The 22,098-nt window shown below is 44.2% G+C and overlaps 1 protein-coding gene across 1 annotated transcript; it reads left to right on the top strand.

Annotated features, from left to right (window-relative positions):
• Positions 1-11,980: 11,980 nt before the first annotated feature.
• On the top strand, positions 11,981-13,713 carry LOC124675809 (uncharacterized protein At2g23090-like). The gene is made up of 3 exons (XM_047211884.1): positions 11,981-12,144; positions 12,244-12,284; positions 13,372-13,713. Exons 1-3 carry the CDS (start codon positions 12,072-12,074, stop codon positions 13,489-13,491), a joined length of 234 nt encoding a protein of 77 aa, XP_047067840.1. The 5' UTR covers positions 11,981-12,071; the 3' UTR covers positions 13,492-13,713.
• Positions 13,714-22,098: the final 8,385 nt, after the last annotated feature.

The following is a 22,098-nucleotide window of genomic DNA, read 5'->3' as shown; positions in this document are numbered from 1 at the left end:
CGGATAAATACCATGTAGTAGGTAGGTATGGTGGACACAAATGGCATAGTAGTTGGCTCAAGGATTTTGGATGCATGAGAAGTATTCCCTCTCGATACAAGGTTTAGGCTAGCAAGGTTATTTGAAAAAACACAAGGATGAACGTGCAGCAAAACTCACATAAAAGACATATTGAAAACATTATAAGACTCTACACCGTCTTCCTTGTTGTTCAAAACTCAATACTAGATATTATCTAGACTCTAGAGAAACCAAATATGCAAACCAAATTAGCAAGCTCTAAGTGTTTCTTCATTAATGGGTGCAAAGTATATGATGCAAGAGCTTAAACATGAGCACAACAATTGCCAAGTATCAAATTATCCAAGACATTTTAGAATTACTACATGTAGCATTTTCTAATTCCAACCATATAACAATTTAACGAAGAAGAAACTTCGCCATGAATACTATGAGTAAAGCCTAAGGACATACTTGTCCATATGCTACGACGGAGCGTGTCTCTCTCCCATACGATGAATGCTAGGATCCATTTTATTCAAACAAAACAAAAACAAAAACAAACCGACGCTCCAAGCAAAGTGCATAAGATGTGACGGAATAAAAATATAGTTTCAGGGAGGAACCTGATAATGTTGTCGATGAAGAAGGGGATGCCTTGGGCATCCCCAAGCTTAGACGCTTGGGTCTTCTTAGAATATGCAGGGGTGAACCACCGGGGCATCCCCAAGCTTAGAGCTTTCACTCTCCTTGATCATATTGTATCATACTCCTCTCTTGATCCTTGAAAACTTCCTCCACACCAAACTCGAAACAACTCATTAGAGGGTTAGTGCACAATAAAAATTAACATGTTTAGAGGTGACTGATACGTCTCCGACGTATCGATAATTTCTTATGTTCTATGCCATATTATTGATGATACCTACATGTTTTATGCACACTTTATGTCATATTCGTGCATTTTCTGGAACTAACCTATTAACAAGATGCCGAAGTGCCGGCTCTGATTTCTGCTGTTTTTGGTTTCGAAATCCTAGTAACGAAATATTCTCGGAATTGGACAAAACAAAGACCCAGGGGCCTATTTTTCCACGGAGCTTCCAGAAGACCGAAGAACACACGAAGTGGGGCCACGAGGTGGCGACACCATAGGCCGGCGCGGCCCAGGGGGGCGCGCCGCCCTATGGTGTGGCCCCCTCGCTCCGGCTCCCGACTCGCCCTTCCGCCTACTTAAAGCCTCCGTCGCGAAACCCCCGATGAGAAAAACCACGATACGGAAAACCTTACCGAGACGCCGCCGCCGCCGATCCCATCTCGGGGGATTTCGGAGATCTCCTCCGGCACCCTGCCGGAGAGGGGATTCATCTCCCGGAGGACTCTACACCGCCATGGTCGCCTCCGGAGTGATGAGTGAGTAGTTCACCCCTGGACTATGGGTCCATAGCGATAGCTAGATGGTTGTATTCTCCTCATTGTGCTTCATTGTTGGATCTTGTGAGCTGCCTAACATGATCAAGATCATCTATCCGTAATACTCTATGTTGTGTTTGCTCGGATCCGATGGATAGAGAATACCATGTCATGTTAATTATCAAGTTATTACATATGTGTTGTTTATGATCTTGCATGCTCTCCGTTTCTAGTAGAGGCTCGGCCAAGTTTTTACTTTTAACTCCAAGAGGGAGTACTTATGCTCGATAGTGGGTTCATGCCCGCATTGACACTGGGACAGAGTGACGAAAGTTCTAAGGTTGTGTTGTGATGTTGCCACTAGGGATAAAACATTGGCGCTATGTCCGAGGATGTAGTTGTTGATTACATTACGCACCATACTTAATGCAATTGTCCGTTGCTTTGCAACTTAATACTGGAAGGGGTTCGGATGATAACCTCGAAGGTGGACCTTTTAGGCATAGATGCAGTTGGATGGCGGTCTATGTACTTTGTCGTAATGCCCAATTAAATCTCACTATACTTATCATGTCATGTATGTGCATTGTTATGCCCTCTCTATTTGTCAATTGCCCGACTGTAATTTGTTCACCCAACATGCTTTTATCTTATGGGAGAGACACCTCTAGTGAACTGTGGACCCCGGTCCATTCTTTAATACTTGAAATACAAATCTGCTGCAATACTTGTTTTACTTGTTTTCTCTGCAAACAATCATCTTCCACACAATACGGTTAATCCTTTGTTACAGCAAGTCGGTGAGATTGACAACCTCACTCGTTTCGTTGGGGCAAAGTACTTTGGTTGTGTTGTGCGAGTTCCATGTTGGCGCCGGAATCTCCGGTGTTGCGCCGCACTACATCCCGCCGCCATCAACCTTCAACGTGCTTCTTGACTCCTACCGGTTCGATTAAACCTTGGTTTCTTACCGAGGGAAACTTGCCGCTGTGCGCATCACACCTTCCTCTTGGGGTTCCCAACGGACGTGTCAACTACACGCATCGGTGACACAATCATTCTTAACACTTCGGACATTGCATAAAGCTACTGGACATTAATGGATCAAAGAAATTCATCCAACATAGCAAAAGAGGCAATGCGAAATAAAAGGCAGAATCTGTCAAAACAGAACAGTCCGTAAAGATGGATTTTATTGGGGCACCATACTTGCTCAAATGAAAATGCCCAAATTGAATCAAAGTTGCGTACATATCTGAGGATCACTCACGTAAATTGGCTTAATTTTCTGAGTTACCTACAGAGAATTAGACCCAGATTTGTGACAGCAAAGAAATTTGTTTCTGCGCAGTAATCCAAATCTAGTATTTACTTTACTATCAAAGACTTTACTTGGCACAACAAAACTCAAAACTAAGATAAGAAGAGGTTGCTACAGTAGTAAACAACTTCCAAGACTCAAATATAAAACAAAAATACTGTAGTAAAAACATGGGTTGTCTCCCATAAGCGCTTTTTTTAACGCCTTTCAGCTAGGCGCGAAAGTGTGTATCAAGTATTATCGAGAGATGGAGAATTGATATCATAAGCTCCCCCATTTGTAGTGGTACTAAGGGCTTTGTCAATTTTAGGCCTATAATAATATTTCTTTGGTTTAGGCACTTTAGAGACATACATAAACTTTTGCTCCTTTCCCACATAAGCTTTCTCTCTAAACTCGTAAAGATGAAAAGGTTGAACCCAAGGTTCCCATAGCTTTTTCAAGTTCGCCAATCCTATTAATTTGATTATCATGGTCAACACAAGTTCCTAGGACACTAATTCTTTCATCAATTCCTCCTAAGGATTTATCAAGTTCATCGGCTTTATCAAGTAACATCTCCAACTTAGTTTCAACACTCGGAAATTTTTTCTCTATGGTTTCCAATTTTTTCATAACATCCTCAAGGGAGGTTTCAATTTTAGTTTCATTAGCAGGTGGTGTTCCAAATAAACTCTCAATAATGCAACTAGCTTCTAAAGCGGGAGCGCCTAGGAAGTTACCTCCCGCGAGACAATCAAGAACATATCTATTCCAGCTAGAGATACCAACATAAAAATTCCTGAGTAGGATAGTGGTGGAGTGTTTCTTAGTGCACCTATTATGGGCATCACTAATTCTATACCAAGCATCTTTTAAACATTTCCCCCTTGTTGCTTAAACGAACGAACTTCAACTTCAGGATTACTCATTTTAACAGTAGTAAATAAAGCAAACTGGATAAAGTAAATACAAGTAACTAATTTTTTTGTGTTCTTGATATAGCAAACAATAAAGTAAAGCTAGCAACTAATTTTTTTGTGTTTTGATATAATGCAGCAAAAAAGTAGTAAATAAAATAAAGCAAGACAAAAACAAAGTAAAGAGATTGGGAAGTGGAGACTCCCCTTGCAGCGTGTCTTGATCTCCCCGGCAACGGCGCCATAAATTTGCTTGATGCGTGTAGCTGACACGTCCGTTGGGAACCCCAAGAGGAAGGTGTGATGCGCACAGCGGCAAGTTTTCCTCAGTTAGAAACCAAGGTTTAATCGAACCAGTAGGAGTCAAGAAGCACGTTGAAGGTTGATGGCGGCGGGATGTAGTGCGGCGCAACACCAGAGATTCCGACGCCAACGTGGAACCTGGACAACACAACCAAAGTACTTTGCCCCAACGAAACAGTGAGGTTGTCAATCTCACCGGCTTTCTGTAACAAAGGGTTAACCGTATTGTGTGGAAGATGATTGTTTGCAAGAAAACAGTAAAACAAGTATTGCAGCAGATTTGTATTTCAGTATAAAAGAATGGACCGGGGTCCAAAGTTCACTAGAGGTGTCTCTCCCATAAGATAAAAGCATGTTGGGTGAACAAATTACAATCGGGCAATTGACAAATAGAGAGGGCATAACAATGCACATACATGTCATGATAAATATAGTGAGATTTAATTGGGCATTACGACAAAGTACATAGACCGCCATCCAACTGCATCTATGCCTAAAAAGCCCACCTTCAGGTTATCATCCGAACCCCTTCCAGTATTAAGTTGCTAACAACAGACAATTGCATTAAGTATTGCGCGTAATGTAATCAATAACTACATCCTCGGACATAGCATCAATGGTTTATCCCTAGTGGTAACAACACATCCATAACCTTAGGGGTTTCTGTCACTCCCCCAGATTCACGGAGACATGAACCCACTATCGAGCATACTCCCTCTTGGAGTTACTAGCATCAACTTGGCCAGAGCTTCTACTAATAACGGAGAGCATGCAAGATCATAAACAACACATAGGTAATAACTTGATAATTAACATAACATAGTATTCTCTATCCATCGGATCCCGACAAACACAACATATAGCATTACAGATAGATGATCTTGATCATGTTAGGCAGCTCACAAGATCCAACAATGAAGCACAATGAGGAGAAGACAACCATCTAGCTACTGCTATGGACCCATAGTCCAGGGGTGAACTACTCACTCATCACTCCGGAGGCGACCATGGCGGTGAAGAGTCCTCCGGGAGATGAATCCCTCTCCGGCAGGTGCCGGAGGAGATCTCCGTAATCCCCGGGATGGGATTGGCGCGGCGGCATCTCAGTGAAGGTTTTCCGTATCGTGGCTCTCGGCATCGGGGGTTTCGCGACGGAGGCTTTAAGTAGGCGGAAGGGCAACGTGGGGGCCACACGAGGGCCCCACACCCTAGGTCGGCGCGGCCGTGGCCTGGGCCGCGCCGCCCTAGTGTGGCGGCGCCTCGTGGCCCCACTTCGTCTCCTCTTCGGTCTTCTGGAAGCTTCGTGGCAAAATAGGACCCTGGGCGTTGATTTCGTCCAATTTCGAGAATATTTCTTTACTAGGATTTCTGAAACCAAAAACAGCAGAAAATAGCAACTGGCTCTTCGGCATCTTGTTAATAGGTTAGTTCCAGAAAATGCACGAATATGACATAAAGTGTGCATAAAACATGTAGATATCATCAATAATGTGGGATGGAACATAAGAAATTATCGATACGTCGGAGACGTATCATTTAGCAAGAGAAAATGTTGTTTGTGTGGTGATTATTGAGTTCTGGCTCATGGTAGGCTTGGCCTTGCTTAATTGTTGACCATATACATCAATTCCTTGATGATATGCTTATGGATACAATTATAAAATTGGTTTATGGGTTAGCGTGTGATGCAATAGTTGCTTAACTGTGGCTGCTTAATTCATATAATTCCTATGTGATGCCATTAATTGATTCTAGCATGCAGTGACATGCCCTAGCAGTGCTGGTGATCAATTGATCACCACTTGCTTGTGGCTTACATGCTTACTCATTGCCTGTGCCTATCTGGTGCTCATCCTGGTGTCTGTGTGACACATGCACTTGTGCTAGTGAGTGTTAATGCTTGCTCAAGCATCATCTGATGCTTGCAGTGAGCCATTGGGTCACTGGCAGGATGTTAGTGCTTGGTTACTTGTCTGTTTCATTTATCTGTAATTCCTTGCTTGGCTAAATAGATAAATGATGTGAACTGTTTATCAGTAATGATCATCTTACAATTAATAAGATTGAGCTAGAGGGATGCCAATCATTTATTGGGAACCCTAGCTCCATTTGAACCCTTCTGGGTAATGATATACTGCTTTGGTGACTTTCTTGTGTGGCTAGGTAGCTGTTGTGACCCTAGCAGGCTTTGTCTGCTAGAAATGGTTGCTCCTACCCCGTTGGATGCTTCTGTGCACTAATCCTGGTAGTCTTTCATAGGCTGCTAGGTTATTTGATGTTGAAATCATACTGGACAGATAACTGACCAATAATTTGATGGCTTAGCTAGTTGTGTGTTGCTAGGTGAATCTGGGTAGCTAGATAGGGATTAGTTCCTTGCTGGATTTCCCTGGTTAAGTCACTTTTAATTCTATTGGCTTGATCAGTGTTCCCTTGGATCCATTCCTAATGGTTGTACCCTTATTTTGCTTGCATCATATGGCTGGTAGCCAAATGATGATACAAACAGGGTACTCACACCCTTTGCTTGTGTGTGATTGATGCATATGCTTATTTATGAGCAAGACTGATGCTTGCTCATGATGCTTTGTGTATACCTCACTCCAGCTCCTAGAAATGGGGTTGGTGTAGAGGATTGCTTCAGTGATGAACTGGTGCTTGTCCTGCTCCTCCTTGTGAGCTTGTGATCTTGGTTTGATTCTGTGGTGATTTTGGACAGGTTGAACAGCTCTGGCTATTCTTCATGTTCTTGGTGTTCTTACCCTTTGGAGATTCTGCCGATAAGCTGCTAGGGTTTCTGGCTGTGAAAAGGTTTTATATGAACCTACGTTGGCTCCTCTGGTCGACAGCTTTGCCTGGCACCAATTTGGTGACTCTCCTGGTTGTGTGTGTGTGCTGTGGTACATGCACAAGGCCTTGTGAGCTACTAGGCGTGTGTGTGTACCAAGTACTTGGTATCCGGCTTGGTCCTTAGTCGTGAGATGATCACTCGGCAGAGCTGATCCATATCCGCTCAATTTCAATTTTCTTCTAACCCGCCAAGTGGCAATGCCACTTGGCATAATCCTTTGCTTTGTTGTGTTTGTATGCAGGTATAAGTGAGCTGATCAAGATGATCCGTAAGATGATCAAGTCCAAGATCAAATGAAGACTACTTTGTAGTATTTAGGATAGATTCATTCCTTTGTAATCTTTCTTTTTATTTTCTTTTCTATTTTTCTTTCCAATTGGTGTAATGTGTTGTAATAATTCATATTACTATTCTGGATATTGTAAATGACATTGTATTGCGTGTGATTATCAATAAAGCTCCCATTTTCCTTAATGAGCTTTATATAATTGCTGTATTATTTATAATCTTGATTAATGATAATTGTTTATTATATTATCTCAAGTTTGAATTATGTGATATCCATTTGATGTTTGAATTTGAAATTCAAATTCAAATTTGGTTTGAATTCAATCATACAACTTAATTTTGAATTCAATCATGCAACTTAAGTTTGTGATGCATCTTCTCTCTCTTTCTCAAAACCCTAATCTAGTTAAGTAAGAACAAGTTCATCGCACTCTCGAAACCCTAACCCTGTAGGATGCCGAGAGAGAAACCTGTCCCTCTTCGATGAAGTTTTGTTTTAAAAGCGCGAAATTTCCCTGTAATTTACAATGCAATGCACATCCCTTTCTAAAATCTACCCTTCGATCGTCTCTAAACCTGGGACATTACAACCAGGGATTCCGGCGCCAACGTGGAACCTGCACAACACAATCACAGAACTTTTCCCCAATGTAATAGTGAGGTTGTCAATCTCACCGGCTTGCTGTAACAAAGGATTAAACGTATTGTGTGGAAGATGATGACTGTTTGCGAAGAACAGTAAAGAACAATTGCAGTAGATTGTATTTCAGATGTAAAGAATTGGACCGGGTCCACAGCTCACTAGTGGTGTCTCTCCCATAAGATAAACAGATGTTGGGTGAACAAATTACAGCTTGGGCAATTGACAAATAAAGAAGGCATAACGATGCACATACATATATCATGATGAGTACTATGAGATTTAATCAGTGGCATTACGACAAAGTACATAGACCGCTATCCAAGCATGCATCTATGCCTAAAAGTCCACCTTCGAAGTTATCATCCGAACCCCTCCAAGTATTAAGTTGTAAACAATGCACAATTGCATTAAGTATGGTGCGTAATGTAATCAACACAAATATCCTTAGACAAAGCATCGATGTTTTATCCCTAGTGGCAACAACACATCCACAACCTTAGAACTTTCTCGTCACCGTCCTGCATTTAATGGAGGCATGAACCCACTATCGAGCATAAATACTCCCTCTTGGAGTCACAAGTATCTTGGCCAGAGCCTCTACTAGCAACGGAGAGCATGCAAGAACATAAATAACATATATGATAGATTGATAATCAACTTGACATAGTATTCAATATTCATCGGATCCCAACAAACACAACATGTAGCATTACAAATAGATGATCTTGATCATGATAGGCAGCTCACAAGATCTAACATGATAGCACAATTAGGAGAAGACAACCATCTAGCTATCGCTATGGACCCATAGTCCAGGGGTGGACTACTCACACATCGATCCGGAGGCGATCATGGCAATGAAGAGACCTCCGGGAGATGATTCCCCTCTCCGGCAGGGTGCCGGAGGCGATCTCCTGAATCCCCCGAGATGGGATTGGCGGCGGCGGCGTCTCTGTAAGGTTTTCCGTATCGTGGCTCTCGGTACTGGGGTTTTCGCGACGAAGGTTTTCAGTAGGAGGAAGGGCAGGTCGAGGGGCCCACACAATAGGCCGGCGCGGCCAGGGCTTGGGCCGCGCCGCCCTGTTGTCTGGCCACCTCGTGGCCCCACTTCGTATCCTTTTCGGTCTTCTGGAAGCTTCGTGGAAAAATAGGACCTTGGGCGTTGATTTCGTCCAATTCCGAGAATATTTCCTTACTAGGATTTCTGAAACCAAAAACAGCAGAAAAAACAAAGAATCGGCTCTTCGGCATCTCGTCAATAGGTTAGTGCCGGAAAATGCATAATAATGACATATAATGTGTATAAAACATGTGAGTATCATCATAAAAGTAGCATGGAACATAAGAAATTATAGATACGTTTGAGACGTATCAGTGACGCATGCACACGTTTCTTTCACCTTCATGTGAGCCATAGAAGGCGCAAGAACTTCATCGGACACCTCGTCGTTGATAATGTGTGAGTCACTAAGCACAATGAGAAGGCAGAGGCCATGGACTCCTTCTTTGATAATTTGCTAGGCGGTACGGCTGAGAGACCTTTCACCCTGGATCTGGATTATCTCGGGCTTCCCTCTCTTGACCTCCAACATATCGATGGAGCGTTCACGGAGGAGGAAGTGTGGACAGCCATCAAGGGCATGCCGCTGGATAAATGCCCTGGACCAGATGGCTTCTCAACTCGTTTCTTCCTGTCATGCTGGCACATTATCAAAGCAGATGTCATGGTAGCTTTCAACTCCCTCTCCCGTCGGGACAACCGTGGATTTGGAGAGGTAAACTAAGCCTTTGTCACTCTTCTGCCGAAGAAGGACGGCGCGGAAGAGGTTCGGTACTTCGGGCCTATTAGCCTAATTCATGGCGTTGCCAATCTGGTGGCGAAGGTACTGGCTAACCGAGTTCCACCGGTCCTTCCCCAGATGGTGGGGATGCAACAGAGTGATTTTGTGCGTGGAAGAAGTCCGCATGACAACTTCATGATGGTACAAGGGATGGCTCGCAAACTTCATAGCAGCTCAACTCCGGCAGTGCTCCTAAAGTTGGACATAACCAAAGCCTTTGACTCTGTGGATTGGGCTTTCCTTGTTGACGTCATCAGAAAGCTAGGTTTGGGGAGAGGATTTTGGCGGTCATTTGTGCTCTCCTTTCCACGGCATCGACACGTGTGCTGCTTAATGGCATTCCCGGCTCGCGGATTGCCAACAGGCGTGGACTTAGACAAGGAGACCCTCTGTCTCCACAGCTCTTCATCTTGATCATGGAAGTGTTGCACCTGATGATCGAGAAGGCTGGCAGTGTCGGTTTGCTCACCCCCTTGGCAGCATCCGGACTGCGTTGTCGCACATCGATGTATGCTGACGACGTGGTGACTTTCTTGCGCCCTACGAGGGCCGACTTCAGGTTTTTTGCTCCAGTGGTGGAAGATTTTGCAGCAGCTTCAGGCCTCCGCACCAACATGGACAAGTGTTCTACAAACCTCATTTGATGCTCTGATGCTGATAGGATCATCATAGACCAGGAGCTGCAATTCCCGGTGGTCCCCTTCCCCTTGCGGTACTTGGGGCTTCCCCTCACACTGAGGAAGCCAAGCGCAATGCAGCTACAATACCTCGTGGATAGCGTGGCCAATAAGTTACCAGGGTAGAGGGCCTCGCTGCTAGACAAAGGAGGAAGGCTTGAGTTGGTTCGAGCAACCCTCTCGGCAATGTCAATCTTCGCCATGATGTCCCTTGACCTCCCGGTTAAGACTTTGGTAGCAATTGAAAAGATTATCTGGGGATTCCTTTGGAAGGGAAGGAAGGACGTCAAGGGTGGCCACTGCTTAGTGGCGTGGAACAAAGTCTGCACACCCGAGGAGTGGGATGGCCTTGGCATCCCCAACCTCAGAATGATGAACATGGCTTTGAGAGCTAGGTGGCTGTGGCTGCAGCGAGTTGATAACACCAGGCCGTGGAGCAAGTTCAACATTCAGGTCCCCTCAATGGTTCGAAAGATCTTTGAGGGGGCAACCTACTCCGTGATTGGGGACGGGAAGTCCACCTACTTTTGGACTAATAAGTGGTTGCCAAATGGACGACTGCGGGATATTACGCCAAATATGTTTGCGGTTGTGCCAAAGCGCGCCCTTAGGCTGCAGAGGGTACATGACGGGCTGTTGGGAGGATGGCTGGACCACATCTCCCCGGACCTAGAGGCGCCGGCGATCAGGGAGCTGTTCCAGTGGCAGACCGTTTGGCAGATGTTGCCCTCTCGGAGGGTGTGGAGGACAACTTTCGATGGGGATGAGACAACAACTATTCCTATTCGGCACGATCTTGTTATTGTGCGATGTTTGGCGCCAGGATAGAGTTGGCTGGAGCTTTGCAGATCTGGCGTTCGCGAGCCCTGCCAAACTCTAGGGTTTTCCTCTAGTTAGCGGCAAGGAACAGGTGTTGGATGACCGACAGGTTGAGCAGACGGGGCCTTCCGCACCCGGTGGTGTGCCCTGTCTGTGATTAGGTAGAGGAGTCCGTGGATCATCTGCTAGTGGGATGTGTCTTGGCGCGAGAGGTATGGTCCGTTTGCCTGCGTTGGTGGGGAAAGCTCGGCAGGATGCCGCAGGCGAACACCCGCTTTGTTCGCTGATTACAAGGAAAGCGGGGCAACCGGGGAAGGACCGAGATCTCTGGACAGGTATCACGCTTGTATGTTGGTGCCTCTGGCACCACCGGAACGACATGGTTTTCGAGGGCGCGTCCCCCTCGAGAGAGGCGGTGTTAGCGCGGATCACCGATGAGGCAGAGCTCTGAAGAGCGGCTGGGTTGTTCAAAAACACCCTCGCAATAGTGGATAAGTGAAGATGCCACGAGTCGTCCCGTAACGTGTGTGTGCTGCCTAGCTGCAGCGTAGGGTTGTATTCCGTGACGCCTGTGCCTAGAGTGTGTTATAACGCTGTCCTTCTAACCTTTTTTCTTCTATGAAACCGGACACATGAAAGGAATGCAAGTGAAGATGCTGTCAAAACCCGAGCGAAGAACTCACACTGGTAACAGATTCCGGTGGTAGGTGTGCACAAAACAAAACAAGGTGCAACTTGTGACAAACCAGGGATGGTTCCAGACCTTGGAAATACCAGGCGTAACGGACGGTCCAGATTGCACCTTCTCCATGCCGGGGTCCACACGGACACGGGCACGCCCAAGTTGCCCGCGAGCGATTGATACACACGCCAACGGCGACCTGCCCCGGTTCCACCTCCACCTCTATTAAACGTCGCCGCCTCCTTTTTCTTGCTTTCCCCAGCAGCACCAAATTTCCGCCGAACCAGAAAAGCATCGTCTCGTCTCGTCTCGTCTCGCGGAGGAATCAGCAGCCATGGGCGGCGGCAACGCGCAGAAGTCCAAGATGGCGAGGGAGAAGAACCTCGAGAAGCTCAAGGGAGGCAAGGGTAAGCGGAGTCTAATTCCCCTTCCCCCTCTTCTTTGCCAGATCTTGTTCGTCTTCTTGATCTAATCCCCCTCCCCGTTTTGTTTCCGATCCCTTGCAGGGAGCCAGCTCGAGGCCAACAAGAAGGCCATGAACATCCAGGTCCGCCGATTAATCCCGCCCATCCGATCCATCCAATCGATCTAACCCTATCGCTCGCTTTTGGGGATTTTTTTTCGCTCAAGACACTATTATTTGTAGAATTTCTTAATTAGACGTTTTAACGGTCAATTCGTTGAATTGCAACGTCGATTCGGTCGCTAGGTCTCGTGCTGATTTGGCGTTTCCTTTGCCACAATTGTCGGTAGGGTTTTTGGACCATATTTGTTGATTTCGACGATAGCGGAGTCGTTTTCTTTTGATTGAAATATGACGGTTGCTAGTGTAGCGACATACTGGTATGTTTGATTGCACAAGTTGGTTGTACAAGAAATTCCTCCTTTGAGCACAGATCTGACAGGTTTTATGACCTAATTCCCATTAATCTTCCGGACGCTTGAGTTATCTAGTTGTGAGACGATAGATATACATGTAGATAGCCAATCGAGAGATTCTCCTTCATGCCCTTGTTTGCAGCGTGTTTTGCTGTTTGATGGGTAAGGGACCCATGTGATTTTAAGGAGATATAGAGCCTTTCAGCTTTAGTGTGGCATGATCTAACATGTCTTTTTGGCTACTACCAAGGAAATGATATGCTTGTGTAAACTAGTTGTGGATTTGGATGCCACGCCTCATTTGTTGTTAGTTGAAGATTAGTGTCACTAGGATCTATTGGGGAAGAAGGGGATATCTGGGAGACCATGGTAGGGTGTGTTTTAGTATAATTCCTGTTATTGTTTCATAATGTGTTCAACTTAACCTAAGATGCCAAATAGGTTAGACTTTCTTATTCTTACCTTTGATGGAAAACTCAGCTCTTTTAGAGCCTAACTGTTCACAACATGGTAACCTTTCGCATAAGTTCATCAAGTTCTTGTGTGGTAATTCATGTGCATCATAGTCACGGTAGCTAAATAGTTCATTGGCTTAGTTTGGCACATTAGGCTGATCTATGGATATGTTATGAATTATCGTGTGTATCTTTGTAATCTTCTGCTAGAAAACAGGCTTGTCTCGAGTTTTCCGCCTAAAATTTTCTGCTAGGAAACACTTGCACGGCCATCTGATCCATTCTTCTTTATCAATGCAGTGCAAGATATGCATGCAGACTTTCATCTGCACCACCTCTGAAGCAAAGTGCAAGGAACACGCCGAGGCGAAGCATCCGAAGAGTGAACTCACCCAGTGCTTCCCCCACCTCAAGCAGTGACATCTGCCAGATCGGAGGGAGCGAGAGACATAAATGAGAGTCGTAATCCACCTAGTATTATCATGTTCCGCAATGTCTGGTTGTTGACCTAAGTTTGGGTCTGGACTTCGGTATGCTGCAGTCCCAGCTGCTTTGGTTGTGTGCCCATCTAATATGTGATTGTTCACTATCAGCATGTTGTGCTACAATATATTAATTCTGTGTGGATCTGTTAGACTGTTACTCGTCTTGGGTGAATGTGCTCTCACGAAATTCGTTCTTAGATAAGGTCCACGCTCCGTGACGTTGATGTAAGCGCCTTTCTGGTTTGCTGCTGCGCCACAGTTAGCCATGTCTTATTGCATCAAGCATGAGCATTCCAACTGCATTAGCGTCCAAAGCTAAAAGGTACAATAAACTGCTCAGTTTTGCAAGGTTTCAGTTTTTTATTAGAAAATAAATAAATAATGCATAGCAAAGAAGAAAAGAGTTGGCTAGCTTGCAAGCAATGACAACATTTTTAAAAACTTGATGCATTATTATTACTCCTTGAGACTGAGGAGTACCAAAAGCAGAAAGAGGAGAATGCACAAATCACACTCTTTGAGAATGTGCTCCTTTTGCGCAGAGCACCAACTACAAGGATTTGCTGCAGAAACTAACCCCTGGTGTAATCTGTTATAGGTAGGGTCCAAATCCCATGTATAATCATGACGTTAGCGTGTTGGAAACATCAACATTTTCAAAAAATCTCAAATTTCATAGTAATCCGCACTGCTCACGATAACTGCACGCGCATCTAGGTTTGGTCGGCAGATAGGCTTTGAGATAAGGAGATTCAACACATTATCATTGTTCTTTAATAGGACAGAGATTTGGTGCACATGAGCACCAGTGATCTCACTTCCAAAAATAAATTAAAAATCATATTTCTAAGCTTCATAAAAATCTGAAAATAAATCATGATGTAGCCGGTATTGTATCCCACAATCGTGTAAATTTTCAACTGAAAAATAATGTGTATTTTAGGCTGCACAAAAATAACAAATGCATAGATCTGAGTATAGTGATTCAAATCTACAAAAAGAAAACAGATTTTGTCATTTTTGTATAGGTCAAAAAACAAAACATTTGAAATTGAGATTTTGTAGGTTAGTAGGGTACATCATTAGGTACTTCTAAAATTTTGTTACATAATTTTTTTATACATATAAATATAATTTTCGAATTTTTTAATCTAGCAAGAGCACTAGTGCCCAGGATCCAATATGACTTTTCGATATATAATGTGTATATCAAAGGAAAAAATAAAAGTTGGCTATCTCATCAAACATGTTAGCAAGTCTAACGTACCTTCTCTAACTTCCTTCACCAATGTATGCTGTACTTTACACCGAACATCTGTAGTTCTATACTAATCCATGATGATGAGTTTTATGAAAGGTCGAATGGTATGCTTAATTGCTTACAAAATCTCAAATCTTTCTAAAATAATCACGCAGATAAAAACGTGTTCTATGAATTCATAACTCACATGAACTTTGTTCCTTTAGAACGTAGCACTTGCTAGGCATGGTATGAGTGCACTTTATACCAATGGGTAGCACATGTACCTTACCGTTAAGTCATGGGTAGAGCACGGGTATAGGCTAATATCCGTGTGTATACTCATACCCTATCCGTTTATTATTAAATTATCATGGGACATGTTTACTCTTGTTAACTTATGAATTAGAGTATGAGATTGTGATTTCTAAATTTTGGTAACTGTCATGTACTCAACTACATGTTATTGAATTGAGATAATTTATTTTTTAAATCAAATATGCTATCGGCAAATATAAAATTGTGAGTAACCTGTGTATCATTTGAGCTACTCGTTGGGTACCCGTCGGATATGAGTATGTGTAAAGCTTCATATCAGTGGGTATGTATGGGTATAGTTGTGTACCACTATGGGTATGGGTATGGTATTGCTCTACTCTATCCATACCCTACCAATTTTCATCATTGGTACTTGTCCATGTCCTTCTCCACCAAGTTTGGATCGAAGCCTCAAAGCACGCCCATCTGCACCGTTGCCGAGACTAGGCCACTTGGGATGGAGCAAACGAGGCACACCACGGTGAAGCTACAAAAGGTCCTCCTGGTGTGGGCATTACCCTTTGGGTACCCGACATTGCTATACCCGGTGCAGATTATGAAGATGGACCAGCACAAGGACTCGACAAGCTGGACCCACACATAATATCAACTTGGACTACAAAAAAGAAGACTCCAATTCATATTCTACTAGAACTCTTGTAAATCCTAGCCTGATTGCATATATAAAGCCAGGCAGGGGCACCCCCTAGATCATATTTAGAAACAGAAAAACATACACGCGATACGTCTAGACATCGCAACCCGCATATTAGAACTAGACTAGATATAACTCCGCCTACCACGATCCCCTGTACACATATTATCATATACTGGATTTCTAGCAGGACGTAGTGATCCTCCACCGCGGGGATGTGAACCTGGGTACGCCATGCCTTCTCTCGCTCCCGGAATCTCCATCGTCGCCTTCCGTCAACCCTAAGCCCCTCATGGTGGGCATTGCTGAGGAGCCGCCTCGTCACCTCCCTTTTGGCACACTGGTCAAGATTTTTGGGAGAGATGACTTTGAAATCGGCGTCAGAGCTCGGAGCAGCCGTCCTTCAGCTATGAGTGGACCGAGGCTGGTGAGACGTCGTTGATGATGCGCTCCAGGAAACAATGTTGTTCTCTTCATCCCTTCTTCTTCCTCCACCATGGAGTTCTGAAAAGGAAGTAGAAAGACGAGCCAAATCGCCCACATCTGGAGGAAGAATAAGCTTTCTAAGATCAAGGATTCTATTTTTGTTTCCAGGCTATGTATAAATATTTGACTAAAAAAAACTACTTCAGTTAAAACCTCATCTTAATTGTTTCCCCCCAAAGCACCTTAAGCCTCTACTTGAAAAAGTGGAAAGTTCGAAGTCACTGACGATCCCCAACCTTGTTCAAACACTCTAGCAAAAGTTTACGCTATAAGTAAGCATGTAAAGCCTGAGGAATTGCCCTCTTAGAGGCACATTCCCAATCCAAACAAGAAAAAACAATATGCAAAAGAACTTCCATAGCATGTAACTTCGACAACATGTTTTAGGCTTACCTTTCCTTGTTGTCATGGGGAGAGGCTTTATTAGAGGCACATTCCCAATCCAAATAAGACAAAATAATATGCAAAGGAACTTCTATAGAAGTAACTAGGCTACTGAAAATCCTAGGTGAAACGAGGTGTCAACAAATGCAACTGCTCGTTAGTTATTCTAAACTTAAACTGAAACCAAAACTAGAACTACGGTGTGAATCAAGATTGTTTCAACATATGTCTCCAACACAACTCGCTAAACCTGAATTTTTATTGCTACGTGCAGGGCTCTTGACATAAAGGCTCCATTTGGGTCTTATTTCTCTTCACTCTGGAATGTTGTGGAAGTGCTTTACATCAATACAGTAAAATATATGGTCAAAATGGCATAATGATCCAATATTTTAAAGGTAGTGATATACCTGAGTTCGCGAGGAAGTATCACCCACTAGATTCTAGTTAACAAGACCGCTATGAATTAGAACAATAGTTGGAAACCCTTTTGTTGTTGATCCTTCTTTCTAATGATGAAGAGTTGAAAAATATCTCAACTTTGACTCACCTTCGTCATTTTCCTATTGAGATGGGAAGAGATACTATCTACAATCCTGGGCGGAGGCAGCGACCTTGCGCGGCTGCCCGGGGCTGCCCCTGTCGATGAGTATGGCTCCGCCACCGTCTACAATATGATTGTCAGGTTACTTCGTCTACATGTTTGTCTACCAATTTCTACCGCAAGTGTAAAACATGCATTTTCAAGTTTGAAGATCGTCAAGAATAGGTTGTGCAATAAGATGGAAGATGAAAATCTTGCCAGTAATTAGTAATTATCACAGGGCGTGAAATTTCTGAGAAGTACAACTTTTTTCGAAATGGGGCATCGTCCAGCCTCTGCATCGAAATGATGCACACGGCCTTTATATTTAGGGATTTCTATTTTCGTGCCCTCGGATCCTTAGTTGTGCTCAGTTTTCCCGAAGCCCTTGTCTGAAACCATCACAGGTGCTGTAACGGTCGGTTGCCCGACGGTTGACCATTATCTTCTGACTAGTGGGGCCACGTAAAGCCCGCAAAGACACGTCAGACTATCCATCTTTGTTTGGCCGTAAGCATCGCTATATCCGTGACCAAAACGCGAACGAGTGGGGCTTCGGTATATCGAATGACAAGTGGGGCCATGACGCTGATACAAGGGGCAATACACGGGTAGGATTAGATTTTTAAACGGAGCTCTACAGCGATGGCACGGAGAAGGTGGCATGCGGGGTGCTGGGATGAGATCGACGTCCACAAAGAACTGCATGAGGCGAGACCAGACGCATTAGATAGATATGAACTAGACGTGTTTAACCATGCAAAGAAGAGAAGAAATGGTCGACGACTACCTCAAAACTTTGACTGACCGTGTCAGACACGAACGCGAGCAATGTAGAGAAAACTAGTGTCTCTCCTTTCTGGCGTGTATAGATGGGTGCTAGGAGAGTGTGGTGGCGAAGGGAAAGACCTCGCTGTGGTCTGTGGCATCCGACATAGCGGGGCGGCGTGGCCATGCCCACAGCGGCGTGCATGCATGTTCGGCATTGGCATCAGCATGTACGTTCGGCATTGGCCTCAGCGGTATCTCTTGTGTGTCAGTCATCGAATGAGGGGACGGGATTGAGGGTGCATCCCGACGGTGACCTAGCAGTGGCGGCGAGCCGTTCTGACCATGCCGATATCAGCATCAGCATCATTTGGAGGCTGTGGTGCTCGAATCAAGGTTCCTTGTTGACACTTTTTTAGATATGGTTCCTTCTTGTTACACGTATGGCATCATGTATGACAAATTTGGGGTCATTTGGAGATGTTCGAAAAAATCAATTTGCTTAAGCGCATGTCGTTTTCTAACAAGGTGATTTTTTCTACATTCTCTAAATGACCTCAAATTTCATACAGCTGATCTTCTATACATAGATAGATAGATTGTTTCGTTTTTACATTTTTCGAACTTTTTATTTCCCTTTATAATACCCAATTGATTTTCAGGTCAAAACCTTGAAAAACAGCATCATATATGACATCATTTTCACCCTAAATTTCAAATTTTGTGAAACTTTCCCTTTTAGATATTCCTTGTTGTTATAGGTATAACATCATGTATGCCAAACTTGGTTAGGTCTCACTGAAACCAGCTTTTGTAACAAGTTAGGTTTTTTTTACCTTCTCTAAAGTGAATTTTTTTCTACCTTCTCTAAATGACCTCAAAAATCATACAGACGATCTTCTATACAAAGATAGGTAGATTGTTTCGTTTTTTCATTTTTTGAACTTTTATTTCCCTTTATAATACCCATTTGATTTTCACGTCAAAACCTCGAAAGTTAACATAAGTAGATGGTGAACCCTCCCAAACTTCAAATACAAAGATAGATAGAATGTTTCGTTTATCATTTTTACCGTGAATAGTAATGACTACAAGAAATCGGTGATGGTTTATCATTTTTTGCGTGAAAAGTAATGGCTACAACAAATCGGTGATGGTTTATCATTTTTTGCGTGAAAATTAATAGCTACAACAAATCGGTGATGGTTTATCATTTTTTGCGTGAAAAGTAATGGCTACAACAAATCGGTGATGGTTTATCATTTTTGCGTGAAAAGTAATGCCTAAAAGAGTTTATAATTTTTAGCGCGTGAAAAATAATACAGAAAACCGCCTTTAGCATACTTAGAGGGTGGAAGCTAACCGCCGACAGAGAGAGGGTGGTGGCCCCGATTAGAGAGAGAGGGGGGGTTATCCTACCCGTTAGATCATACGATCAACGGTCGGCGGACACGATCCGCGTGACATGGGCTAGACCAATCAGGGCAATGTTGCACGTCTGCGAGAATTTGTGAAGGGAGAGGGCAAAACTGAGTAGTATCAAGAAACCAAGGGCACCTGAGTAGTAAACAGACTAAGGGATTCAAATATTAGATTTAAAAAATGGAAAATGTGTGTTTTGTACAATGAAACCCATCTTGTCCTACCTCAAACTATTTGCAATACAAATATACATTAGTGTGAGAATTGTAGCCTCATTTAGACAAAGTATGTTTTGGGGAAACTGTTTTGGGAAGGGCTTATTATGGAAAACCATGCACCTTCATAGCTACTAGGTGATTTGAGATGTGGCAATTTATGGTAAAACTTGATTTATCTATGATTGTTATGGTTCCCAACGTGGCAGGTCGCGTAAGAAGACTCCATGAGTAAGTGTCAGTATAAGACTCGAGGTATACCTGAGTATATCTAAATTTCCAGGGTTAGACTCGAGGACGCGTGTTGCAGTGCAGAAGTGGAAGACGTGCAATTGTTGACGCGTAGACGCGGGACGCGGTGCAAAAGTCGAAGACGTGCAATCGTGGACGCGTGTCGCGTTGCAGAAGTCCAAGACATGCAGACGTGCAACGGTGGACACGTGGGACGTGGGTCGCATTAACCACCTCTCGCCTTTATAGACGCATCCTCGCACTATCTCTGTCACTCTCACTCGCTCACGCAACGCCGCCTCTCACGTCCCATCATCTTCTCCAAAGCAAAAAAACCTTCTCCCTCTCCCTCTCCTCTGCCGGCGAGATGGACAAGGAGAATTCGGATCTCATCATCCACGATGCCGCCGGCTCCAGGCGCGACGCCTCCCTCTTTGACGCCGTCCCCTCAACGGCCGTCGCCGCCGCCGGTGCATCGGAGGATGCCGCCGGTGGCGGTCAGATCCCGCCGGGATGGGACCCCTATGAGGAGGTGCCGTACGTCTCGCCCCCGAACCCCTACGACACCTGCATGGAGGACTCATGGAACGAGGTAACTATGGTTTGCTTCCTTTTTTGTTCCCCATTCCTTTTTGAACCCTATTTTGCTGGTGTAGATGGATCTGTAGATGGATGAGTATTGGGTTAATATTTGCGCTGATATTATTCCATTTTGTTTTGATCTCTTCTTGATTTCGTTTAAGATTTGGGGTTTGGTCGTTCGGTTAATTTATGCAAGTAATAATAGGATCTCAATTAGTTAATTTATGCAAGTAATCATGAGATCTCAATCAGTTATTTTATGCACGAATCAAAAGATATCAACCGTTTAATTTTGCAAATAATCTGGAATGTGTTCAAGTTCAGATATGGAATCTGTTTCTTTGCCTATGATGAATCGTTGGGCACAAATTTTTACAGGGAGGGTTCAGCGAACCATTGCTGCGTACAAATCTGTTGTGCATGAGCTTTGGTTCGCTAACACCGTCCCTGTAGATATATAATCGTGTCCACTCTAACTGAGGATGCCTCTGTTTTTCCTAACTTTGTTATCATGCACATTAGTCATCGTTGCAACTCATTCACTCATTGTTTGATATGGATCAGGTGTCTGGCAGCGACGTCGTCAGCGACGACGAGGACCAGCACACCAAGACTCGTCAGGTGCTGCGGAGGCTGCAGGTCCGCCAGTACATCTCCTACTTCGCCAAGGGTGTCTACAGGTGCCCCTTCTGCACTAGGATACTCGGTGGCACTGACTTCAACTGCCTCCTCACGCATGCCGAGGACATCGGCAACACCTTCCCCAAGGTCGGCACGACGATGAACGTCTACTCCTTCCGCGCCAAGCACAAGGCGCTCGGCATGCACCTCCGCAACTTCCAGCGGGTGGAGATCTCCGCCGGGCGCATGCCTCCGCTCAAGCCCAAGGTGCCCAAGGGGAGCAACAAGTGGAGGCAGAGCCAGATGGGGTAGGCGGAGTCCTGGACGTGTGCTGCTGCTGCCTCATCTATTTTGTTGTTAGCTAGGGATCCCTTGTTGTTATGTTGTTAGTATGATGGTGTTGTGAAGAACCTCGAACATGTTACTATGTTGGTTGTTGTATGCAGCTTATTATCTAGGGAGGGATCCCTATTATCTATCTCTATTCTACTATATGACAGTGTGAATTTATCGTACATTACCCTGGAGATTTGCTTCTAGATCTAACTACATACATATGGACCAGAGGGAGTACTAGATTTGATGCCATATTGGGCAAACAACGAGGACCAAAAGGCACAAATAATTGAAGCAAGACAGAAATGAAAGCTTCTCTAGATTTGATACTAATTAGGTGAAAAAAGACAGAGAAAGAAGGGGAAAAGGTACTCTTAAAAATACCAATCTGGGCCGAGAGAGACAGAACCCAGCTCCTGCTCACGTGCAACCAAACGCGGTCTCGTCCTGTCCCACGCGGTCCCTTTCTACCAGCCCCACGCGACGCGGCCCCACACGTCAGCACGGAACGGTCAACTAAACGGGAATCCTGCCGTCTGAGCTCCTTCTGCGGGTTTCAAACAAGGACTTGGAGAAAACTGAGAAAAAACTAAGAAGTTGGGAAAAACTGAGTACAACTAAGGACCCAGGGGCACGGAAATAGAAATCCCTTATATTTATTGTGAAGTTCACTAGAGTAATAGTTTTACGTCAAAGATCAA

Source organism: Lolium rigidum, chromosome 7, assembly GCF_022539505.1.
Source record: "Lolium rigidum isolate FL_2022 chromosome 7, APGP_CSIRO_Lrig_0.1, whole genome shotgun sequence".
Taxonomy (NCBI): Eukaryota; Viridiplantae; Streptophyta; class Magnoliopsida; order Poales; family Poaceae; genus Lolium; species Lolium rigidum.
This window is presented reverse-complemented; position numbering and strand designations above follow the sequence as displayed.

What these genes read in the sequence shown, in the direction of transcription:
- LOC124675809 (XM_047211884.1), top strand. Translation starts at nt 12,072, where the DNA reads ATGGGCGGCGGCAACGCGCAGAAGTCCAAGATGGCGAGGGAGAAGAAC. An exon ending in GAAGCTCAAGGGAGGCAAGG is followed by an intron (nt 12,145 to 12,243) that starts GTAAGCGGAGTC and finishes GATCCCTTGCAG; the next exon opens with GGAGCCAGCTCGAGGCCAAC. An exon ending in AGAAGGCCATGAACATCCAG is followed by an intron (nt 12,285 to 13,371) that starts GTCCGCCGATTA and finishes TTATCAATGCAG; the next exon opens with TGCAAGATATGCATGCAGAC.